The 23,923-nt window shown below is 40.8% G+C and overlaps 1 protein-coding gene across 1 annotated transcript in view; it reads right to left on the bottom strand.

The window, feature by feature from the left end:
* Nucleotides 1-383: 383 nt before the first annotated feature.
* dapk1 (death-associated protein kinase 1) overlaps nucleotides 384-23,923 on the bottom strand; it is an 88,893-nt gene continuing 65,353 nt past the window's right edge. The window contains 9 exon segments of the mRNA XM_040154911.1: nucleotides 384-5,517; nucleotides 5,520-5,871; nucleotides 7,202-7,390; nucleotides 7,885-8,005; nucleotides 8,495-8,633; nucleotides 9,064-9,261; nucleotides 9,403-9,588; nucleotides 14,382-14,598; nucleotides 17,737-17,814. Coding sequence (XP_040010845.1) covers nucleotides 4,577-5,517; nucleotides 5,520-5,871; nucleotides 7,202-7,390; nucleotides 7,885-8,005; nucleotides 8,495-8,633; nucleotides 9,064-9,261; nucleotides 9,403-9,588; nucleotides 14,382-14,598; nucleotides 17,737-17,814 — 2,421 coding nt within the window. The 3' untranslated portion in view covers nucleotides 384-4,576.

The raw sequence follows: 23,923 nt of genomic DNA on the forward strand, positions 1-23,923 counted from the left end.
AACTGTGAACCAACAATGAACGCGTGTTTGCGTGTAATCTTTACTTAGGATCAAAGTTTCTTAATCCTCCTGATGAGGGTCTCGTCCACTTGTTCATGCTAACGTATAAAAATTGCCTATGCGACATCAGCAACCTTACAGATTTTCAATTAAAACAGAAACAATGAAATTAAATGAGAGATTTATTATGAATAAAGTGATTTTTTTTTTTTCTGTCGACCTTTGTCCCCAACACCTGTTCTGGAAATGTTAGCTTTGTTTGTAATAGAAGAACAGCGCACTCTTCCTGTTTTGGGCTGTAAAACCAGTTGTTCCCAACATTTTTGAGCTTAACCATAAAAAAAAAAACAAAAAGAAAAGAAAATATGTGTGTGTGTAAACTTTTCATGAGGATCTCGTTAACCTGTTAATACTAACGTAAGGAGTATCTTGCTTCCTCAGGAACCTTTAATATGTCCGAGGGTGTCTCCTCAAGTAGAACAGAGACGATCATATTAGGTAAAGAATTTATTATAAAATGTATTACACTATAAAGTGTCAGAAGTACTAAGAACATGGCATTCCAGGACATGCTTAAAGAATGTAACATAAATAGCGACAAAGAGACTTGTGCAATGTGGCGATTAGACCGGAGTCTCCGAGGGGGGGGGGGATTCACTCAGGAGTAACGTCGAGTCCCTCCTTCCTCGTCCAACAGAAACACACAGAAAAACCTTTTTTTTGAGGACACCTTTAGGTCCGAGCGTTTTCGGTCTGGAGGCAAACTCGATAAGATCATGGTGATTTTCAGCTTTTACCGAACAAAACAAAACAAGACAAGACAGGAGAAACAGACAGTTTCTGAAATCTCACTTCTCAGCTTGTATACTGTAACAAGGCAACAACACAGGAATGAATGTGAGCGTGTTTTAGGCACACAACATTGGCAATGATTATACACAACTTCAACAGGAGCTTCAATAAAGCAAGAAAAATAATGACCAGTTTGGGACATTTCATTTCTTCATGTTTTTGTACACATGTTGGGGGTTTTTGTCGTTATTGTTTTCGCTTCTTAGGAGAAATGTGTGGTACATTCATTTTGCCTTGTTGTAATTATCATATTTGGGCAAAAAAAAAGAAGAAAAAAAAAGAAGAGCTGAAAACTCACAGAACAGAGAGGATGAAGTCAAAGACACGGGCCTCGAGTATTTACATCACAGCTTCGAGTCTGCTGTGTCAATTGGCAAGTTCAGGCTGAGACGACAGTAGCGGGAGAAGTAGAGTATTTGCAATAGTCTTTAAAGTCTCGTTTTATCTCTGTGAACAGATGGTAACACTGGAGACTGGAGGAAGTAAAGCGGACAGGAAACACTGGCACAGAGCTCGTTTGTTTCTGTCAAACTCTGACACTGTGCCCTGAAAAAGGCCCTTCACATCCACAAAGTTAAACTTTTTTAAGGAATTAAAAGACTCTTCTTGCCAACATCAACACGTATGTACCGAAAGAAGAGCAGTTCTTGGGTCCACGTTAGGTCACAAACATTATAACACACCAGCTTACACACGGTGAAAATGCCTTTCTAGGACATTTCTGTCATCAGCGGCCTTTGGCTTTTTTTTTCAGCTAACAATACTAACTTCGTGCCCCCCCCGCCTCTGCTGACCGGGCCGGGCTGCAGCTTCGCGTTATAAAAAGACAAACTGAAAGGAGATGCGAGGCCACGCGTGGCCGACCAACACTGACAGCGATACTGAGAGAAGCTCAGACAGAAGCGGCGTCGATGCCACTGGGCGAAACTGTGGCGCCGCGGACGGCGACTTGACCGTTAACGTCCTAGCACTGCTCACTAATGCAGAAAAACCTGTTGAGGAAGCATTAAATAGGTGCAGGGGTCAGGTGTGTTTACCAAAACTGATGACTCTAGATATAACACATTACATTTTAGCTTGGTAGAAAAGCAACCAAGTTACAAAATTCATCTTCCTTGAGGTTATTATTTTTCTGGAACGTACTCCTCAAAGTATGAGTGCGCAGTTTGGGCTCGGGGTTGGACACTGAAGCTTAGCAGCGTCGCTCTGTCTGCCAAGGTCATTTTTAACATTTAACGCTCAGCAACGATGTGTGACCCACTACCGCGGATAAATGTAGCTGCTGGAAGGACCAACGCCTTCAAATAGACACTGTACTTGAGGAAAGAGAGTCCCCTTTTTTCTGTAAAAAATGGCTACAGTTCCCTCTGTGGAAATGGTGAAAACATTCATAGCAACACTTTATTCTACAGGTCCCATAGTTTTCCAAACGTTTCTTTGAAAGGAGTCGATAAAGCAGGTAACTGTAACATTTCTTATGAAGGTTCCTGGAGAGGACGACGTATTTTGGTGCCAGTCGTGGGCAAAATCTGGAGAGTGTTCAATCGCTACGCCTCTAATCTGATGAAGTGTTATGATCAGTACCCAGCAGGTCGTCTGAACACGAAAGAAGGCAAAGTATGTATACAAGCAAGAACTGGATCTCTGTCAGTTTTTCCGGTCACTAAGGTTTGAGCAGTTGTCTTAAAGAAAAATTTCTCAGGGAAAGAACAAAAAAAAAAAAAAAAACCGACAACCAGCTGATGGCTAAACTCAGATGCCGGTCTCAAAACGTGGTCTCTGTTTTTCCCCGTGAGTACCAAACCCGTAGTCAAGACCACTTCAGTCGAGTCGGAGAGAACAAACGTTATGAACAAGACCAGAAAATAACATCTGCATTGCTGTTCAGAGTGCGCGTCAGCTTTCATATAACTCTACTTTTCCTCAGTTCGGTGCTTTGGGTTTAGAAAAGAGTGAAATGTGAAAGTAAAACAAAACAACATACTTTGATTTGTCTAAATGTTGCATTGTTTGTTGAAACTGTGATTACAACTGAGAAAAAATAGAATTATATTTAAAGCACAATATGTAAAACAGCTATGAAAAATTTGGTAGGTTTCCGCTCATTTGTGTGTAAAACTATGTACAAAATGATGATAAATAATAATAATTAGAGACTGTTCAGCTGGTCACACTTCCAATTATGACTAAATACTAAGCTGGCACAACCTTCTTTGTATTTTAGAGACAGCAAGTGAGCTACACATGTAAAGTGTGAAATGTGTCTAACAACAAAAAACAAAAACCCCAAAACAATTCAGCATAAATGAAGAATAGTTATAAATTATTCGCTGGGGTTTAAATGGAGAAATTTCCTTCCTTGAAATTCATCTGGAAGTCAATAATAAACCCACATCTAACTGAAGGAACTGAAATAACAGTTTCAGACTATTCCTGTAATTAGCACCAAACCACGCCGCTCTTTCCAGGAGACCTTCGAGAAGTTATTAGGTAGTAACGAACCTGTAAAATAAAGCGTAACCAAATCAACTGAAAGAATACTGGTGTTGTATGGATGAATGAGGGTTTAATACTTTGAGGTGATCGGCTGTAAAAACCCACGGATGCACCAGCTGAAAATGGATGAAATTGTTTCCCCTTTGACCCCACAGCTTCCACAGAGCGTCACATCGACTCCACACTGAATTTAATATGAGAGGATGATCGCGTTTTATCTCCTGACCAACTCCCAAACGTTTAAACACAACACAGCAGAAATCTGATCATCTGATTTCAGTCCTGTGTTTGGTTTTTGTTTTTTTTTTGGTTTTTATTTTGCCGGTGAAATTCAAATTTCAAAACTTTGAAAAAACGAACTGAGCTTTCATTTGTCTTTTTTCATGTTCTTTCTTTAATAACCTTTTTTTCTGTCTGCTTGACTGAAATTCATTTTACTATTAGTGTCAACAAGGCACAGTTCTTCAAATGTTTGGAAAGAACTACTGTTTTTATAACAAGACTATTTGTGCTCTTTAGGGAGGTAGAAGGCCACAAAGGCACTCTGAAAAATGCTGTTAATTTGTTAAACACTAAGCTGAACGGCCAAATGTAAAACAGAAGCAAAGAGGGAGATATTACCGTGTGTTTGTATACTGTGATCGATGGAATGAGTTAAGACGACAGCCTCCCGCACGTACACTGATACACTAAAGTCCTCAGTTTTTACTGGAGGATGGATATGAAAAAAGGTCCAGACGTGTGGCTGCCATCTTTTTAAAACCATGTCCATTCCTTCACGTGGAGATTATAAAATGTAGCTTTTCCCAGCCTTCTGACCGTTCGCTGTCGCAGGAGTGAGACCTGGGCGTAAAGTAGAGTAGGAGAGGATATTAAAAAGCAGCACAACGAGATTAAGAACAGAATAAAAGCACAGGATTCCTCTTTGGAGCTCAGGACGTTCAGTTCTTTCACAACATTCATAGTGGAAGGAAAGGTCAGCTGTACAGGTGTGGAGAGCACAAACACAACATCTGGCTCAAATGCCAACTTAATGGAGTGATTGAAGAGCGAGCAGCTGGACTCTGGTAACGATTGCACTTGTTGATTCACACGCAAGTCTGTCACGGTCTTTTTTTTCTTCTGTTTTTCTTTTTTTTTTCGTTTTTTTTTTTTTTTTTGTGGGTTAAATGTCACACCAGACGACTATCTGAAGCTTGGTGAGGACAGAAAGTCCACCCGGTTGGGTTCAGCGGGATATGACGGAGCTGATGGAGTTGTACGACGTGCCTCCGTTGCAGGTGGGGGGGTACCCGTTGGCGGCCCCTCCCACTGCCTCCATGTTGACCCTGAAAACAGGAGAAGCTTTGAGGAGGAAGTCGGCGGCGTCTCGACGGCCGAGCTCCCTCAGTTTGGCCATCAGCACACCGACCGTGCTGCCTGCTCGCCCGCTCCACTCCTGCAGCAGCGCCGCCGTCGGGCTGGGCTGCAGCTCGGCTTGCTGGGACTCTGGGTCTGAGTACAGCTCAGGGGTGCCGTTTGGAGTCCCGTTGCTGTGTTTGGCCACCAACTCTGTGAGGCCGAGGTTCATGGCCAGCAGGCACCAGTCTTTCCCTAGAGCGTCGGGAGGGTCCAGCATACGGCACAGCTTCCTGCGAGCCAACAGCGGGACGTCTGCTATGTGGATGTCTGTCCCCAGCGTCCCCTGCTGGTAAACTTCAGCGCAGCCGAAAGCCAGGATGCTGCTGAAGCTCTCCCGGTAGCCACCCATGGTGTTGGTGAGAGAAGTTTCCCGCTGGACTTGGGCCCGGAAGAAATCTTTGGGTTGGTAGATCATGATGGGGGCGTGGTGTTCCCGCAGCTGCTGAGGACTCAGGTAGTATTTGGCTGTGAGCAGTCCGGGAAGCGTGGAGGCCAGTAGGTTCTCGGTTATGCTGCAGATGGTGTCCAACAGGGTGTAGCACTTGGCCCGCTCTGAGTCGTGTCCACGCACCTGAATCTCCACCCCCTGGCCGTGGTTGACCAGCAGGATCATGGCCTCCACCCCCGCTTGGCTCACCTTGGCTCCGTTGGTCCACAGGTGGATATCTCCGTCGATGTCTTCCCCGCCCTCCTCCTCAGGCTTCTGCTGGTGGCTCCAACGACACAGGTTCACCTGCAGTTTGTGGAACAGGCCACAGGGAAGGGGGTGAGGTGCTCGGCAGGCACGAGTCGTACCCCGCCGTAGATCAGCGACTCCTCCTCCTCTTCTTCGGTCCAGGAGCGGTGGAGGCCGTTTGTCTTGATGAGGGCGGGAACATCCACCATGGAGGGGTTGGTGACGTCCCGGGCGCAGACGTCCATGGCATCCAGAATCTGCAGCAGCTCGTCCACGTCACTTTCAGGGGCCAGAGCCTGCACCTCCTCCAGCCTGTAGCGCCCCCTGTAGTGGTGGATGGCCTTGGGCGTCTCCACAGAGAGCAGTTTGCCGAGGATGTTGCTGCAGAGCCATCGAGGCTCCAACAGAACGACGTCCTGCACCGTCTCGCTCTGCATGATGTTGATCTGCAGAAGGGAGGAGGAAATAAGACGAAAGGTGGTGAGCGAGGAAGAGGGAAGGAAACAAGGAGTAAGTTGACGGCAAAACATAAGTCAGAGAAGGCGAGAAGGAACAGAGTGGAAGAAAGTAATCACAGATAAAGATGTGGATAAAGAAAGAAGACGGGAAGACAAGGATTTCCAGGAAGATGTGAAAAGAAAGGTAAATGTGGTGAAACAAATAGAGAAACAGACAAAAGAAAATATACCAAAAAAGGAAGTTGCTGCGATTATAGTAAAATTATGGTAACATTAGACGCCCAGTACGTTTAACTGGAGACAAAATCAACAGCAAATCAAGAAAGAAACCCTTTTCAAACTCAGGACCATTCCTCAGGTCCCTCATCTACAGGCTTCCTGAGCTGAGTCATTCTGGTAAATAAACAGAGAAACAACATGTTGCAGGGTTGACTCATCACAGATGTAAACAATCATCTATTCGTGAACAAATAGCACACCCTGGTGGTAGTCTGGTGTAAAGACAGTCAGCTGCTGGAGATGTGCTTTGACGAGTAAGTCAGGCATGTGGGAAAAAACAAAAACATGCATGCATTTCAAAACACGCATTTCATCAAAACTGTTATTTGAAGGTATATTTTTCTACTGTGCTGATTTTCATCAGAGCAGATACAACAAACATTGGGAAACAGTTGCCTTTTCTAATACAACTGCACTGTTTTACTGGAAACTGTTCCCTTTTTGAAAAAAATAGTGGTTCAATGAATTCTCTAAAATAGAAAATGAAGAAATATTGTACAATACAAATTTAAATTTGTTTTTGTTTTTTGTTTTTTTTTAAATCGGAGTGCCTGTCCCCCCTGTCAGGGTCTCCTCTCACCTTGTCCATGGACCCTGCTCCAGGCTGGATCAGCTCAAAGAAATAACATTAACTTGAATACACAGTTCACAATTGGAGACACTTTACAGTGCAAGTGTTATGCTGCATCTGGCCATTTTATTAATGAACCTTTTTAACCTTGGCACTCACTTGAACTAGAACTTGAACAATTGGTTTTTACCATAAACATTTTTACTTCCAATGTTTTTTGTTGTTGTTGTTGTATTTATTTATTTGTAAATGTCATGTTAGATACTGAGCACCGGCATCCTCCCATGAGAAACGGCTTTTCATTCGGCTCCGTGTGTTATTTATGTGACTAGAATGACAAACGAACAAGTAATTTTTTATTATTACAGATAATTCTAAAAACGTATCCTTTGGTTCATTTTATAGTTAATGTCGTATGCGTGAGCTCTGACCTTGCCCCTCAAAAGCATATAAGAGACAAACACGCACCTCCCCCATGCTGTGAAGCTGCAGGGCCAGTGCGCGGAGGTGATCCTGGCTGACCAGAGGGTTGATGTGCTCCTGGACGTCGCTGACAAACTGCTGCCATGACGTCAGCTGGTTGGGTCCGCTCAGCTTCCTCCAGGTCGGCAGGGTGGTCAGCAGACGCTCCGACAGCAACGTCATGGGACTACACCTCTGCAATGATAAGTGGATTTGCTGTATGCCATCGTTTCTTCAAGTTGAACTGACTGTTTTAACTAAACTGACAGATAGAAGAATATTCTAGATTCAGTTGTGATTCAGTATCCCATCTGGGCATGTGTCGAGCAGGTCTGCACGTACATGAAAGATTCTGTGTTATCCCCATTAGGAAATCATGAAACAAATACTTTTATATGATTATTTTCCATTGATGTTAAGACTATAATCTGATACAAGATAGGAGACGACAGGGTGGGAAAGTTTTCATCTCCTTCAGACTGACTTCATATTAACAAGGTTTTTTGGTAAACTGAATTATTTTCCACCAAGTTCAGCAAGTATTTTGACAGAAATACTGTCAGATTTTGATCTATTAATTGTAATGTGTGCACATGCTCTTTCGGGAGGCTTAGGTAAAAGTAAGCGGTTTGAAATACACTAAAACAAATCAGGATTGGAAAGACCCAGGGAGAGGAAGAAGAGCTCACAGAGACAATGTTGGTGCGAAGTTCCTGCAGGTGGCTCCTCAGCAGCTTCATGTCTTTGGAGTTTGAGGCTCCAGCGTCCATCACAAACAGTTTGTCATTGATCTGCAGGTCGTTCCCAAACCTGAAAAGGAAAAACACAACGCTCAAAAAAGTTAAATCACTTCACAGGATGTATGTCGGACCATCTCTTGTGTATCGTTTATTGAAAAGCGGAAAGCAGCCCTGGAGCTGGTGGGGAACAGTCAACTGCTCCACCTGACCGTTCTCATGCAGACATTTTGACCAGTCAGACAGGTGTTACTACCAAGAATAATATTCATTACAGTGGCATTCACGTCATGTAAAAGGATCTGGAGGCTTGTTCTCGATTGCAACAGTTGCTGAGGCTCATGGGTACTGTAGTATTTACAGCTACTTGACATAGAAACCACAGAAAAACCCGATTTTTCAAAAAACCTTGCCCCACCTGCTATAAGTCAGGTTATCACAGAATTGTGTGCCTCTGCACTGCGAGAGGCGCCATCTGGTAAATAAAATCATTAACAAAAAAGAAGGTGAACAACAAAATAATCTCCATATTCCCCCGGTGTGTTGTGGCTTGACTCCCAACCTGTTTCTGACTTCCTTGAGGAGTGCTCTCTCCTTGTCGTAGCTGAACTCTCCAGAGAAAGCTCTGGGGACGTCAGCGAGGTCAGCATGTGTCGCCACCAGGACGACCATAAGGGGCTGCCGGATCCGACCTCCGAAAGCTGGGGAAACACGGGGAAACACACACACACACACACACACACACACACACACACACACACACACACACACACACACACACAGTCAGAACAATATATCCTTTCCATAGAACTTGAAAACTACCACAAAACCTTGCAAATCATACAACCTATTGAACCTGTCAGCTTTTTGCAAATCAAGACATGTGGCCTTTTTTAAGTTGAACACGGTGCTTCAACTGATTCCAAAAAACTGAGTTATCACGATTTCACAGTTGTGACAGCGGCCTATCACAGGGTCAATCATCTTTCCCTTTCCAAGTCACGAACTGCACTGATACACTGATAATAATAATCTGTGTCTTGCTCAGTCGGTCGTATCCCGTTTACACTACCAGCACTACCTGAAGATAATGACTGAGGACTCAACCTTTCCCAGCCCCCCGCTTCTCACCGATGTTGTCCTTGGGCAGGGTGAGGGCTTTCAGCAAGTTCAGCCAGTAGGTGATGTGGCCCAGCTGGGTCTCGTACGGCTCCTCCAGGCTGAACAGGACCAGATGGATCGCTGTGACGTCGTTGGCTGCAAAGTAGTCGTAGGAGCAACAGTAGACCGGGTTCCCGGAAAACTCCCACGCATTGAAATCCCCCACGCCTACAGAGAGGGAAATAAGTGACATGAGAAGTTTAACCGTGAATGTTCACACATTAGAAGCCAAAGAAATTAAAAAAAAATCGAAGTATTTCCGGTGTAATGTTCCGGTTTTGGTGAGGTGTAAATGTCTCTGGTTCTCACCGTGGATGTTGGCGTGCTGGATGTCGATGGCCTTTGTGGCCTGTTCGTCAGCTGTGGACAGAGCGCTGTGGACGGGGGAGAAGACCTCCAGGACGCCCTTGGTTAGGCTGGGCTCGAACATCATGCTGCGACTCCGCACGCTCACATTCTCACAGCCCGGGTACAGGTTGGAAATGCTCACTGACACTGAAACACAGAGGAGGAAACCCATGAGGAAGAGCTGATGGAAACCATTAATTACTGTCTAAAGCAGGGTCATTTTTAGTTAACTAGAGAGTACATCCAAATTATATTGGTCTCTTATAAAAAGAAAATTAGCATCAGAGGCAGAAAACGTCATTCTGATTAAACACTTCACCTTAAATTGGTTCAAAGCATCTTTTTTAAAATCAAGTTCTCCAAAAGTATGAATAAATTCTATTATTTAAAGTTACTCTTATTATTCCACTCTGGCCACAATGGCATGAAAATGGCCAAATAAAAGATAAAATTATAGCTATAGTGTGTTTTTTAAGAATTAAGGGTTATAAAAGCAAGGAGCAGGTTGTTTTTGTCCGTCCTGGAAGAAGGATGCCTCCTCTGTTGCTCTTCCTGAGGTTTCCCTCTATTTTTGTCTCAGTTAGCGGGGTTTTTCCGAATCGAGGGTCTGTGGACAGAGGGTGTCGTATGCCGTACAGATGCTAAGCCCCTGCGACTCGTGATTTTGGGCTTTATAAATAAAACTGACTTGACTTGATTAGAGCAAAATACTGCACAATTGAGACACAGATTCTTACTACAAAACTCTGAACAAAAGGTCGTCTGAAAGTACGACTTCTCAACTGATCAAATAAAATGCAAATATGTCGCCAGTCTAAACTGCTCCCACGAATCGTGCATCTTGATGAACATGTGAATGTTGAAATATTCCAGTGAAGACCTGTAGAAAGAACCGATTCTCAAGGCTTTCTGATAACCAGTCCTCAGGCATCCTGTTTCTCTACTGGAGTAAATAGATGTGCGTCCACAGCCATTTTTTTCACCCAATATTAACACACTTGCTAACACATGGGGGCGCTGTTCTACAGGAAATAAATCCACCATCTAGATATAACATCCAGATTTTCTTGACACTCTGTAGGACCACACCTAGAGTTTTTTTTTCCTTTTAAACAAGAGTCAGAAAAGATCTTTTTTGCTGCACTTTTGTATTTGTTTAGGTCCATTCTGCCACATTTTTACGTCATGATGGCCAAAAACGGCTTCAAAAATAAGTTTACCGGTTATTTTTTTGCAATCTGTCACTTTACAAAGTTAATAATTTTGGCAATGAAAAGCTTGCTGAGCATGAGGAAGCACTGGCTATCTGATATCGAAGTCCATCTGCCAAACGTTCTGTTTTGTGGTCGCATTCCTGCAGCCGGTTGTCGGTCCGAACTAGTCGCTGAGAGTTTCTTTCCGAACCAAACAGAACTGAGAGAGAAGACATGCTTGAGTTGACGAGTTTCAGGCTTGCTCGCTGTGAATGCACCCCGTGACACAACTAATACAAAAGTAAGTTGAAGGAAAGCATGTGCTGTTTACTTCAGGGACATTATATAAGACATTCAACTGCTTGTTGTTTTAATAGTGATAATGTCAGCAAAAATAACTGAACTCCAGAGCTAATCACTTAGTCAAAATGTTTGGCCCAGATAAAAAATATCAACTAATCACTACACAAGAAAGCATGGTTAGTTGTCAGTTAAGGCCTCTCACACGCAGATTTTAGACATCTATGGAAAATAGGTGAGAAAAATGTTATGGTACATGAAAAACTGACTGGATGCCATGTTTTTTTCTATAGCATATGTGCAGACATAACATCCAGATCCAGAAACAGAAAGAAAAAGCTCTTTCTATGCCCCGTTCAACTCTAACATCCACTTTTAGGTCAGAAAGCTTTGTATAATAATAACAGCTGCTGTGGGGTTGGACTTCAGGGATGCTCATATGTCTTCGTCAACACTTTTTGTATTCACGACTGGCCTAAGTGTCTTAAAAGAAAGAGCCATCCATAAATGTAAAAAAGAAAAAAAAAAAAAAAAAAAAACAGAAAAAGAAAACCTGAACCTTAGGCTGTATTCAAGCAAATAACTCAAGCATGAACAACCTGAATGGTCAGAAATCGATGCACAGTGCAGAATACTTTCAGGTGTCAAACTGAGTTTTGTGTCCGACAACATCATAAAGTTACAAATATTGACATTAGACGAAGGTAAATATGCCTTCAAAGTGCCACATTGGGATTTTCGACAGGCTCATAAAAGTACAAAACTGATGCCTGGATTAAGTCCAGACAAATTCACATCATGACGGCACATGTTCCCTCTCAGCCCTGTTTTCTTTGTGTGTCACTGTGAACTCACGGCACGTAGCGTTGCAGTTATAACACAAAGTCAATAAACAGCGTTCCTGAATTCAGCCAGAGTTGAAACAGAAAGAAAAAAAAGCTGCTTCTACGCCCGGCTCAGCTCTGAAAAGAGGTTCTAGATTTCCAGACAGTATAGCGGAATGGGATCAGTCACTCTGCACAGCTCACGTAACTGACCATTATCTGGGCAAGCATCAGGTCTGTCTGGGAGGTAATTGCTCTGGGTTGCTGCAAAATAGAGCGGTAAAAGGACACACAATGGTCTGTACGTGTCAGAGTGCAAATACAGAGAAAGACTGAAGGACAAGTGTGTTAGTGTGTGCTGCCTCGTGTTTTATGCATTACACTGAACATGTCAGGGAGTTTGACCACAGAGCTGTCCTTTAAAAAAAAAAAAAAAAACAGCTTTTCTGATGACCAGGAGCAGAAAAAAGGACCGGCTGCTTCTACTTTAAGGTTCGAGTTGGGGTTATTTGAGTAATGCGGTTAATATTTAGTGTTGCTTTTTTTTCTTTGTGATTATAGCGTCGTTGAAATTCACCTTGGCATGTTTTTGTTTGTAGAATAAGAAAACCTGGTGAATGGGTGCTTTCTGTGCTTTCCTTTCAGCCCATTTGCTTCGGGATCCCTGGGCTGGATCCGTGAAAGGAGGAGGTGTGTTACTGGCATGCATATATCTGCCACACCGACCAGAAGTCCCCAGAGTCTACACAAAAATCCTACATGTCTAAACACAAAAGCCCATACACAAAAAACTGGATGTCACAAAGCACAATGCTACCGGTCAAAAGTTTTAGAATTATTCCATTTTTCTAGTTGTTAATGAAATTTACGTTGCTTAATGTCTCAGTGTTTCTGAAATTAAAGCATAGAGCAAATAAACAAAAAGAGCAATATTCAATTTTTCTAAATAAAGTTTTTAGTACAAATCCAAGCGGGAAGACAACTATCGACCAGCCTCATCTCGCCATCAGACTGAAGCTCCACCACTCCGCTAATATCCAATGATTTTACCAGGTTCTGTGACCGGGCTTTCCTATCGACCAATGTTCACATGGGCTGGAGGTACGTTTGGGTCGTTATCTTGCTGTAGGATGAACCCTTGACCAACTAGTCTGACTTCCTTGGCTCACTGCCTTTGTCTCGTCATTTTGACCGTAATATACCGTATAGTGCCGCTTCCTTGCAGTGTAACATTGTCCAAAAAAATGCCTCAGAGGGTGTATTAACACAGTTTGTTCCAACACTACTTTTCTACAGACAGAGGGTTTGTAAGTAATCAACGAGCGTTGGAAAAGCTGTAGAAACTGTTTGCATTAATTTTCAAGGCTTAATTTACTTTAATTGCTGCAGAAAAGGGGCAAGTTAACTAATTTCTTGATCCCTGAAAAATTATTTTTTTTATATGCTATTTGCATTATTTTTCAGTGTTTGGTCACCTGAACTTTTACCCCTTAACTTTGTACCATTTAAAGTTGTTCATTGGACTTGAACTGTTTAAATTTCAATATAAACTGGAAAAATGGGGGTTTTATAAGACTTGTGACCGGCAGTGTAATGCTTGAAATATTATTCAGCTAATTGTGAAAATTCCCTTTTTGTTATTCTGCAGATGCTCTGAAATGTCATAATTTACATTTCAGAAAGGTTGCTCAGGAAAGAAGAGCTATGGGGAGGATGAAGATTGTAAAGACGCTGAAAGACCCAAAACACCCGATGATGCATTCACCAAAGAAATAAAGAAAGAAAAAACTTATCTTGTAATTATGACATAGTTAGATTTCTTGTAATTACGAGGTTGTTTTCTCATAATCATGAGATAGTAAGTCATAATGAGATAAGGCATCCGAGTTTTTTGTTGTTGAATGTAATGAAATGACATTCCCATTTGCTGTTCTTTTTCCATTTAAAAAAAAAAAAAGATGTCTCCATTTAATTTTCCAGAAAATGTGCTTTTTCCACTTTATATAATTAATTATAAATATTGTGACATAAAATTACATATACCACGACAGAAATTTGAATTCATATAGCCGACTCCTGCCTTGCTCATGGGCACTTTCACAGAATCTACTCAGGGAGGAAAGATTCTCTTTCATGCTCCTTAAACATTTTTTCAGGTTCACGCTGGTGAAATTTGTGTTTGGTGGATAAATGCAAAACTCCAGTAAAAGCAAAAAATAACAGGCTTCTGATTGGATACTTGTTAAATTGGCTTGACACAAAGCAGCAACAACTAAACCTTTGCAACTCCTGCTTCTCCTCTTACTTCTTTCTTACTTTAGGATTACTTCAAGGATAATTACAGTTAATTTCACCTGGTGTCTTATTTTCATAACTTTAGCCATCGTTTCTACCTGTAATCACCAACCAGCCCCACCTGTCATCTTTTTTCAATGTTAGCGTTGAACTTCAGGAGTTAAATGTAAAACTTAAAGAACCAATGGTCAAACTAATAATAATAAGAAGCCAAATTTTGGTAAACTGGAATTATGGGAATAAATAATTCTGGTCCTTGGCAGATGGGTTGGAGGGCTAAATCTAGAGCAGGATTATCACAGCTCCCTTTGATCTTACTGTTACCTACCAGCAGGTTTGGAGCTGATGGGGGAGTTGGGGTGACGGGCCGTGTTGGTCATGCGTGTCCTCTTCCTCCTGAAGAAGCTGCGCAGGATGCCACATTTCAGAGACTCCAGCAGGGTGCTCTTCCCGGCTCCAGAGTGTCCGAACAGCTTCAGCTTGATCCTTGGCTGGACGGCCTGAGTGGGCCGCAGCTGCTGGATGTAGCTCAGTTTGTGGTTGTCCTAAAATAAATGTTAGGCTTATGTGGATGATATAACACAAACATTGCAATTTTTTTATCTACCCTACCTCCTCCAGTGACACCCACAAAATCTCCTACTACTCTCAATGCAATCAAGTAGCTGTGGGTGGTGGTGCACTGATTACCTTGTGTAATGATGACACTCTAACACAAAATCAGCCCTCTGTTTTGGCGACATAACAGGGTGTGATAAGGGAACATTCAGTACAGACAAACCCTGCCAAGTTTAAGGTAATTACTACAAAATAAGAGCCTACAGCGATGCTAGCAGCTCTGTGAGACTGCAGTTTGGATTGGACAAGTTGAAATTCTGACCTGATGATGGTGCTAGATGCAAAGTCAGGTGATCGCCAAAGTGACTGCATCTGTATCAAATCTCATGGCAATCCATCGAATACTTGCTGATATATTTCAGTGAGCGATTTGATGAGTATGTTTCTTACTGTTGCTGATTAATACATGTTGACCGATATTTTTTTCCAAATGTAACAGGCCATTAGTCTGTATTTTAATTTTTAACATTTTTGACTTTTAAAATTACTCTCTCTTTTGTGGTTGATTCTCTTCATGTTATTTGAATGGATTCTCCCATTAATCTATCAAAGTGTTTCTTCACATTGTACTCTCAGATATATAAACAATGAAAGCCATTTCCAAAGATGGATGCCACCTCTGAACCCCACTGTAATTCTGCCAATTCAACAGATAACATTTGTTAACATGTGAGGCCCTTTTTCTCACCATCCAATAGATGAGTCATACATCAGAAGTGGCTGTGGCTGAAATGCTGTGAGTGGTTGTGTGGGATGTGAAAGCACTCAACAACACATTCAATAAATAAAGTTTCTAATTTCAATAGGTGTGATTCACATCTGAGCAAAATAAAACACCTTTCCTTATGAAATCAGTTCCGTTAAACTAAGTGTGTTCTCTTTTTAAGTTAGAGGAACAGGACTGTTTCTTTTTTCCTCGCAGTTCTTGGGAAGCCAGACTTTCTTTCAAATCCAGCATCAGTCTGCCAAAGGGTCTTAAATTAGCCCAGCATATGCAGGGGATGACTGTTTTCACAGTTGCTGCTTTCATGCTTTCACGCTCTGCAACGAATCTCAGCAAGTTTATTGGACTAATGGATTAGAAGAGAAGTCGGTAACATTTAGCTTTATATAAAAAGTCCCTGTGTGTTTTGGTGGATGTAACTTGATTTAGACTGGGAACACTGGACTGAGCTCCCCATAAACCTCTGGAGGGAAGAGTGTAGAATAGCTGAATGTCATGTAGCTGGGTGGAAAAAACAGCTCAAGGTTGAAACTTAAGTCATCAAGTATTTGGACAGTTACACATTACTTCTTACTTCTTCAGGCTCTATGCTCCGATACAATCAATCTGAAATAAAATAACAGATATTGTCTTAAAGTGCAAAGTTTCAGCTGCAATTTGAGTAGGTTCACACCAATATAGAAAGAACTGTGTGGAAGATATGGCGCTTTTAACACTTAGTACCCAAACTGCTGAGGTTCAAATGTAATTAGACACTTGGCTACTAAATGTTTCTTGGGCAGCTGTGTGTTGTTTCAATGTTAGTTTATGCAAAAAAAGAGCTCACACGTGGCTCAGAGTTGACTGAGAGTTGCCATTTAGATTGAGGTGGAGTTGTCTGTCACTATGAGGAGTGAGGAGGTGACCATGCAAGTGAAAAAGTTAATAATGAGGCAAACAGTTGGGTACATTCTTAATAAGCAGGTGTGCACAGGAAAACTAGAGAATGGCAAACAACCCCGTCGACTGACGAGCACGAATCTTGTGGAAAACCCCTTATGACAAGAATGCTACCCAGGATTTAGGCGGACACGTTTTCCTTGTCCTGACCGTAACCGTAGAGATTTCACCACAAGATGCAACCCCTGGTAAAACTCAAAAAACAGAAAGGCCAGGCCGCAGTTCACAAAAACACACAGAAAGAAAGTGTTAAGAGTTGTGGAACAAAGTGCTATTGGCTGATGAAACAAAAATCAAACTCTGTCAAAAGGATGGAAAGAGGAAACTGTGGAGAAAAAAAAGGAACAGGTATGTGTGGCTCCCAACTGAACAGGCCCACTGGCATTTATTGATGATTTCACTGCTGATGGAAGCAACATGATGAATGCAGAGGTTTAAAAGGAGCGTTCTGTGTGATCTGATTCGGTCGAACTCATTGGACGACAATTCATCATTCAGCAGGGAAAACAATTCTAAACATCTGGCCAAAGCAACCACAGAGCTTTTCAGGGTGAAGAGGTGGAATATCCTCGACTGGCCGAGTCACCTGATCTCACTCCGACTGTGGAGCAGTATACTTGCTGAAGACCAGACTAAAGGCAGAGAGACCCCACAACAAGCAAGAGCTGAGGGCGACTTCATGTCTGTCCTGTGTTCCATTCACTTTTGAACCCCTATACTTGGGGCACTATGTGTTTAAAGGGCAATGTATCCCACACACAGTTCTTTCTATATTGATGGCAACCTACTCAAGTTAAAGCTGAGACCTGGCACTTTAATGTAGTATCCATTATTTTATTTCAAACTGAATTTGATCAGAGCCCGAAGAACAAAAAAATGTGTAACTGTACAAATACATGTGGTCTGGGCTGTATCTCCGCAAGGCATTGTAAGGCTTTGAAACACATTTGTAATGTGCTATAAACTCTTATTTATTTAGTTATTGACAACAACTGCAGCCAAACAGAAGATTAGTAACTTCTCTTTAGGGTTTAATAAAAACTTGTTGGATATAGGAGCCCAAAATGGTTCATACACAACTGGCAATGTATTTTAACTGCAATTTCTACCTGTATGTGTATGAGTAAAGTGCTGCCACAAAGTCTAAAAATGGCAGTGTGCTAAAACCTAACACATTCCTGTTGGAAAATGTCTCTCTCCACACCTCTGCACTGAAATAGAACATGTGTGATGAGTGGCTGTGAAACCTGGTTTTTCATCAGAGAGTTTAGGTCTTTTCCATTCCCTTTATTCCATTTAAATAGTAATGTTATGTAAAAACAAAACAAAACAAAACAAAACACTGATTTAATTAACATACTGTATTACTGATCAACTTAGAGTTGTGTGTGTCCCTTTTTACCTTTTTAAGCTTGCCCAACAAAGAAACTATGTGTTCGTGATGATCAGTAGAAGCCAAATCCTCTGCTGTCTTTCCATCCTGAGAGAGAAAAAGAAAATAGAGAGGGATAAACACATGCATGAGAAATCCTGAGCAAACGGATAATCCCTTACATTTCCTTTAGCTGTTTAAATGTGCACCCCAGTGTTTCTAATACACACTGTTGCTGACTTTGTATATAAGAAGCCGAACATCTCACAGGTTTCTAGGCCATCACTCCATAACAAAAGGGACGCAGGCAGCACCGACGAACTGGCTGCTACACATCAGCTGCCATACTCCCGGCTAATTTTCTCTGGTTTTGTGAGCCAAGCGCAGCTGACAGTAGAATAGTTATTTCGTCGACCTGTCATGCAGACTGTTTATTGTTGATTTTATTTATTTATTTATAGGGTACAGGTCACATTACTTAACAAAGGCATTTAACAACGTCTATGTAAATGTGCTGGGGTTAGAATATCAGATAATCTTCACCTGTAGTCCCAACAAAACCAAAATATATAAGATCAGACTCTGGTTCTACGTTTGTGCCAGCAGCTACAGGCTGTGCGTTATTAAATATATTATGGATATATATATATATAATCTTTTGTTTTTATGTTGTTCTTTAAAGTTGTTGCTGGAGTTACCTGTTTGAAATTTGATGTTATATTTGCAGTTGGTGTTATGTTATTCACAAGTTTTGTAAAATGTCCTGTATTGACGCGACGATCCATCAATTGATCGATTATAGTAGACTGACAGAAAATTAACTATTAAAAACGTTTGATAATCAAATGATCATTTTAGTATTTCTTTTTAAAGCATTTGATGGTTCCAGCATCTCAAATAAGAGAATTTTAATCATTTCTTTGTCTTACACGACAAAGGGAAATTATAACAGGCATTTTTCACCATAATCTGACATTTTATAGACAAAACGATTAATCGAGAAAATAATCTGCAGATCAACCAATAATGAAAATAGCCCTTATGTCATGCTCAAGACATATCTTGGTCATATTTTTTGTGTTTATATTTTGGACTCAACAACAAAAAACTTCTAGACTCAGACTATATGTTTAGGTTTTTAACTCTCAAATATTGATATCAATATCAGTCTCGAAGATCCAGTATCAACGTTACTGAAATGATCTCTATTTCTGATACACGTTACACATTAAGGCACTGCAGAATCACAGCTGATTCAAGTAGATTAACTGCAGCTGCAGGCTCTGTACAGCACACAACACAAACACACACCTACAGTACGTGCACTCTCATTCTTTCCCTTCATCCAGCCCTAGAACTGCCATAATTGGTTAAGCTCTACATTTTCTCCTCAAGACACTGACACAGAAACACCGCAGTCCGGACAATTTTCATGTCTCTTTCACTAACTCAGCCATCTGTCACTGTCCGGCTCTGGCTGCTGCTCCACAGGGAGGAAAAAAAAAAAAAAAAAAAAAATTAGAAAAATGCATCGACAGCCCGAAACGCCCACAGACCGCTTCCTACTTCTACAGACCATTATAGAAAAGGATAATCAACTGGCTTTGTTATGCAAAGAAACTGATTGTTTTATCTAGAAAAATAAATAATGAATCCTTACCAGTATATTTTCCAGCTTTATTTTCTTCTTACTTTTATTATTTCATTCACTAAGACGCCTCCTCCCATAAGGTCACATAATATGATAAGAGCACGAGAACACTGACCTTTAAAGTAGTTCGGATCAGCTAAATGTCGGAATGTGATCGTAAATGAAGAGCAGCTTGAACCCAAAACTGACCAATTAGTCTGATTCAATATGTGAACAAATGCATGGGACTCTGCTCGTACAGATGGCAGGGTGTCACTATTATTACTACTGATGCTTGGCAGTGGTAGAGGAACGGCTGGTGTCATGTTTGGCACTAAAGTGGAGATGAATATTTAGATCATCTGTAGCATCTCCTTTTTAGATAAAATATCAGAGAAAATGGAGTAGGACTGTCTGACCAGTTCGGCCACAGGTTCCTTATTTGATTACGTGCGAGGCAGAGAAACGAGGGGAAACTGAAGAGAGAATGGCGGGAGCCAGGAATGGTGACACACATCACAGGCTGAAAATTCAAACTCCTAATGCTGTGAATTAGTGGCGTGTAGCAGACTCTACTTAGACACAAATGTAGTCGTTCACTGTCCAATGACACATGAAAAAGAGACCAAATCATAGAAATCGAGCGTTGAGCTTCCTCCTTCAGCTGTCCCACAAACCACTGACTACAGGCCACTGGACAATGAATTATACATCTCAGTGTGTGCTTTCCAGATTAAACATGCATGTAGTAATACATCAACTGTCATACAATATTAACAGCTAGAGAATGCAGAGAGAAGGGGAAACCTCAGCGTAAGACATCTGGCAGTGGAGCCCCCTAAAACCGGTTTTAATTGTTAATGTTGGTTACATACCTCCTAATATCTGGACTGTCCGAATTAAAGTAGACGAGATACATATTTACACGCCAGATGAGAGTGAAATAAAATGCCTTGACCATGATCAAGCACCTTAAGTAACAAAGTAATAAGACTAGAGGCAATGAAAGACAGCACCAGAATTTGGTCTTTGGGTTTTGTGGCTCAACTCCTTTAGCGTGTCAAAATGTAAAGATTGTCCACAGCGTTTTTACGCAAAATACTCCAGAGAATTCAGATTCCAAAGTTGTGATGGAAATAACTTTATGCACTATATACGGTGTGACACCAAGGGAAGACTGGGGAAAGTCCAGGGTGCATTTCCCAACTATGCAACATCTGGAAGTCCTATCAATACAGCCTGAAAAAGAAAGGTCCATCTTTATAACAACAACAACATCAAGTCTAAACTGTTTTACAGGTCTGAATGCTGGCAGGAAATCAAAGCTCATATGAAAAGCATCGAGGCGTCCCACAATGGATGCCTGTGAGGCATGTGTGGCCTAACAAGGAAACCATCCTGGTACTGTACAGAAAAACAAAATCAAGAACATCGTCGCTGAAGTAAAGCGGAGGTGACTGTGATGGCTGGGCCATGTGATTCAAATGGAAGCAGACCGCATCCTAAAAGGTTGCTCCGAGATGGACTCTTCCAGGCAAAAGAAAACCAGAAAGACTAAGAATGACGTGGCGCAGAACTGCGACTGACAAGCTAGTGCGGCCGAGATGAACTTAACTTCGGGGGAGACTCAATATGTTGCCACGGATAAGGAACAATCCAGGGAGCCTTGTGTGCACAGATGACGCAAGCGTGAGGACGTGTTTTACAGTATTTCACCAAGTATTTTTGTCTTAACATATGCAAATTCTTATCCCTACAATATTTTTTCCACATACTTCTCCTATGCTATTAAGTTTGGAATCTCGCATAATTTATTTTGTCACACACAGTGTCTATTTCTGGGGAAGTGTCTGTAACTAAACAGCAAGGATAAAATATGCAGAAGTAAAACCATCTCAATCATGTGATCTATGCCTGTGTCAAGTATTAGGCTTTATGGTCCATGTCGGATGAAGAAAATTAAGTAAGTAGTCAAGGTTCAGTTTCTGCTGTTATGCAGAGGATGTCAAATGACACATTTGGCTGATATCACAGCGTGCAAACACATTTTGGTAGCCCGCCAAGAGTCTCTCTGTTCTTAATTTAGGGAATTTACACCAACTTTTCCTGCAGATCACTTCAAGTTCTGATATACTTTACTCGTCTTGCATGCAAGTTTAAGATCTACCCACAGACTGAGTTTCAGTTTCAGGTAAGGGGACTGTGAGAGCCGTGTGAAAAGCTTCAGCTTGTTTTTCTTGAAGTGGTTCATGGTGGATTTTGAGGTTTGTTTTGGATCATTGTCCTGTCGTAGAAGCCAGCCTCTTTTCAGCCTCAGTTACTTCACTGATTGCAGTTTCCATCATGAATTTGCTGATATTTAGTGGAATCCATTTTTTGCCTCTATCTGTACAATGTTTCCTTTGCCACTGGCGGCCCCACAACGCCAAAACAGAATATTTCCATCCCCATGCTTAACAGCTGGCAAAGGGAAGGTTACTAAGTTCTGAGCTGGCAGGGTGCCCTTTTGCACTTGCCACAACTACTGTTTAATTTCTTCTATTTTTTAAGTTCAAGAAATAAAAAGAAACAGGCCATTAATGTTTAAAGAAAGGCTCATTTTAATGTATGTTTTGCTGGAGGAGTTGTATTTTTTTCTTTTCACTTTAAAAGTCAACAAAACCTGGAATTTACCCAAATTAAAAAAAAAAAAAAAAAAAAAAAAAAACTATCATATGTCTGGTGTCTAAAATTATATTTCACATGAGAAGCTTTAGACGATTTTAGAAATGAAAAATTACCATTAGGATTACAAAAGAGACTTCAAGTGCCTGATGGGTTCAAACCGAATATACAAAACAATTTAATAAAGCACTTCCACTGTTAAGAAAGTGCATAAATTCAGTTCCAAACATAACTCTTAGCTAAAGATAAAATACCTCTAACATGTAGGGCAGAAACACAAAAACAAGAACAACCAGAATGAAAAACAAAACAAAAAACTTTTATTTCTATTTTGTCACTGAATTTGAGAAACTCACAATTCGGGGGCTAACCATTTTAGAAAAGCCTGGAGAAATATCATCTGACAGAGCCGAGGTTACAGCAAGGTGAGAGCATTGTACAGCTTAAAAAAAAAAAAAGGTGTGTGTGCAGCATTTAAAGATCACTGTATGAGGACTCCCACCCATGTCTGAGGTCAAACACACTCACATCCAGTTAAATTGACTGAATGTGGTCTCTGACTCCTCGTACCAACTCTGCCCTCTATTTGATTCTGAACAGTTTGATAAGAGCTCTTTACTGCCGCTGTATGAGCCCTCAAGCATCTTACCTGCTGCTCAGCCTCTGCAGAAACAACTCAGTGAAGTCATGAAATGTAAGATTTTTCTTTAAGACACATGATCAACGATTATGTTGTTTTTAATGACTTACAACTCACTTACTACACGGTACCTTTTAATGAAGATAAACCAGACCAACCTCGCACTGTAACCTTGCATTGTAGTGTGAATTCAGTTTCTGTCATTTAATATAAAATACACAAAAATATACAGACATAACAATTACAACAGTGGATATACTTAATCTAAAATATATGTTCTGAATATTTATGTCCTGAAATTAAACTCCAAGAACTATGTAATTTGGTACTAATTATATGGAAAAGAGAGAGAGCCAGAGATGAATTGTTACACTTTTGATCAATTAATTCAAACGTATTGCTAGTGTATCCTTAAGAGTCTCTTAGTCAGTGTGAGACAGTTCAGCTGAACATGTAGTAATCGGAAATTTGTCTCAACATATCTCAAGAATAAAGTTTACATCAATAAATGAATATAAATATATATTTACTTGGACTTAAATTGAACGGTTCTTTCAGGGAAATTCCTCTGGAAAACAACAAGCAGTTATAAACTCAAATAACTTTCTCAGAAACTTGTCTCTTTAACCTATAATTAGTACAAAGTAATATGCATATTTTTTTCTGCTAACGTATTAGAAAATTATTAGAATCTATTCAGAAAATTACAAATAAAATAAAACATTTCCATAATTTTTAAGGTATGACCTCTAAGTCGCAGTTTGCAATTTACTAGACATACAATACTTGGGAAAATTGTCTCACTCACTATCTTCATCGTACATATTTTATGTACGATGAAGATAGTGAGTGAGACAATAGAATTTTTAACAAATGCTGTACATTTTATTTGTCAGGATGTTATTAAGACCACTTTCAGTTTACTTTCAGTTACAGTGCAGATCCCAAAGCTCTCAGATATGCTTGGCTGAATCACACAAAAATGAGCACAAAACAATAAATAGGACAACCACTTCTTTTAATTTTAATTTTAATTTTAATTAATGGTGAAGCCACAAAATTGCCACATTGGGTTTGAATATTTCAGCCAGCATATGAGTGAATAATATAGAGCTTGAAAGAAGTGATCAAACAAGCAGACGCAGATTGTAAATGGAATGGGACACTGTTATACTGTGATAAAGGGGTGTTTTGTTAAAACTTTAAAAGCTGCTTAAAGGGAAATTTAAGGAGAGTATCAGGGTTCAAGAGGTTAAATCAATTTCAGTAATAAAAAGGAGGAA

The sequence above is a fragment of the Xiphias gladius genome, chromosome 19 (assembly GCF_016859285.1).
Source record: "Xiphias gladius isolate SHS-SW01 ecotype Sanya breed wild chromosome 19, ASM1685928v1, whole genome shotgun sequence".
Taxonomy (NCBI): Eukaryota; Metazoa; Chordata; class Actinopteri; order Istiophoriformes; family Xiphiidae; genus Xiphias; species Xiphias gladius.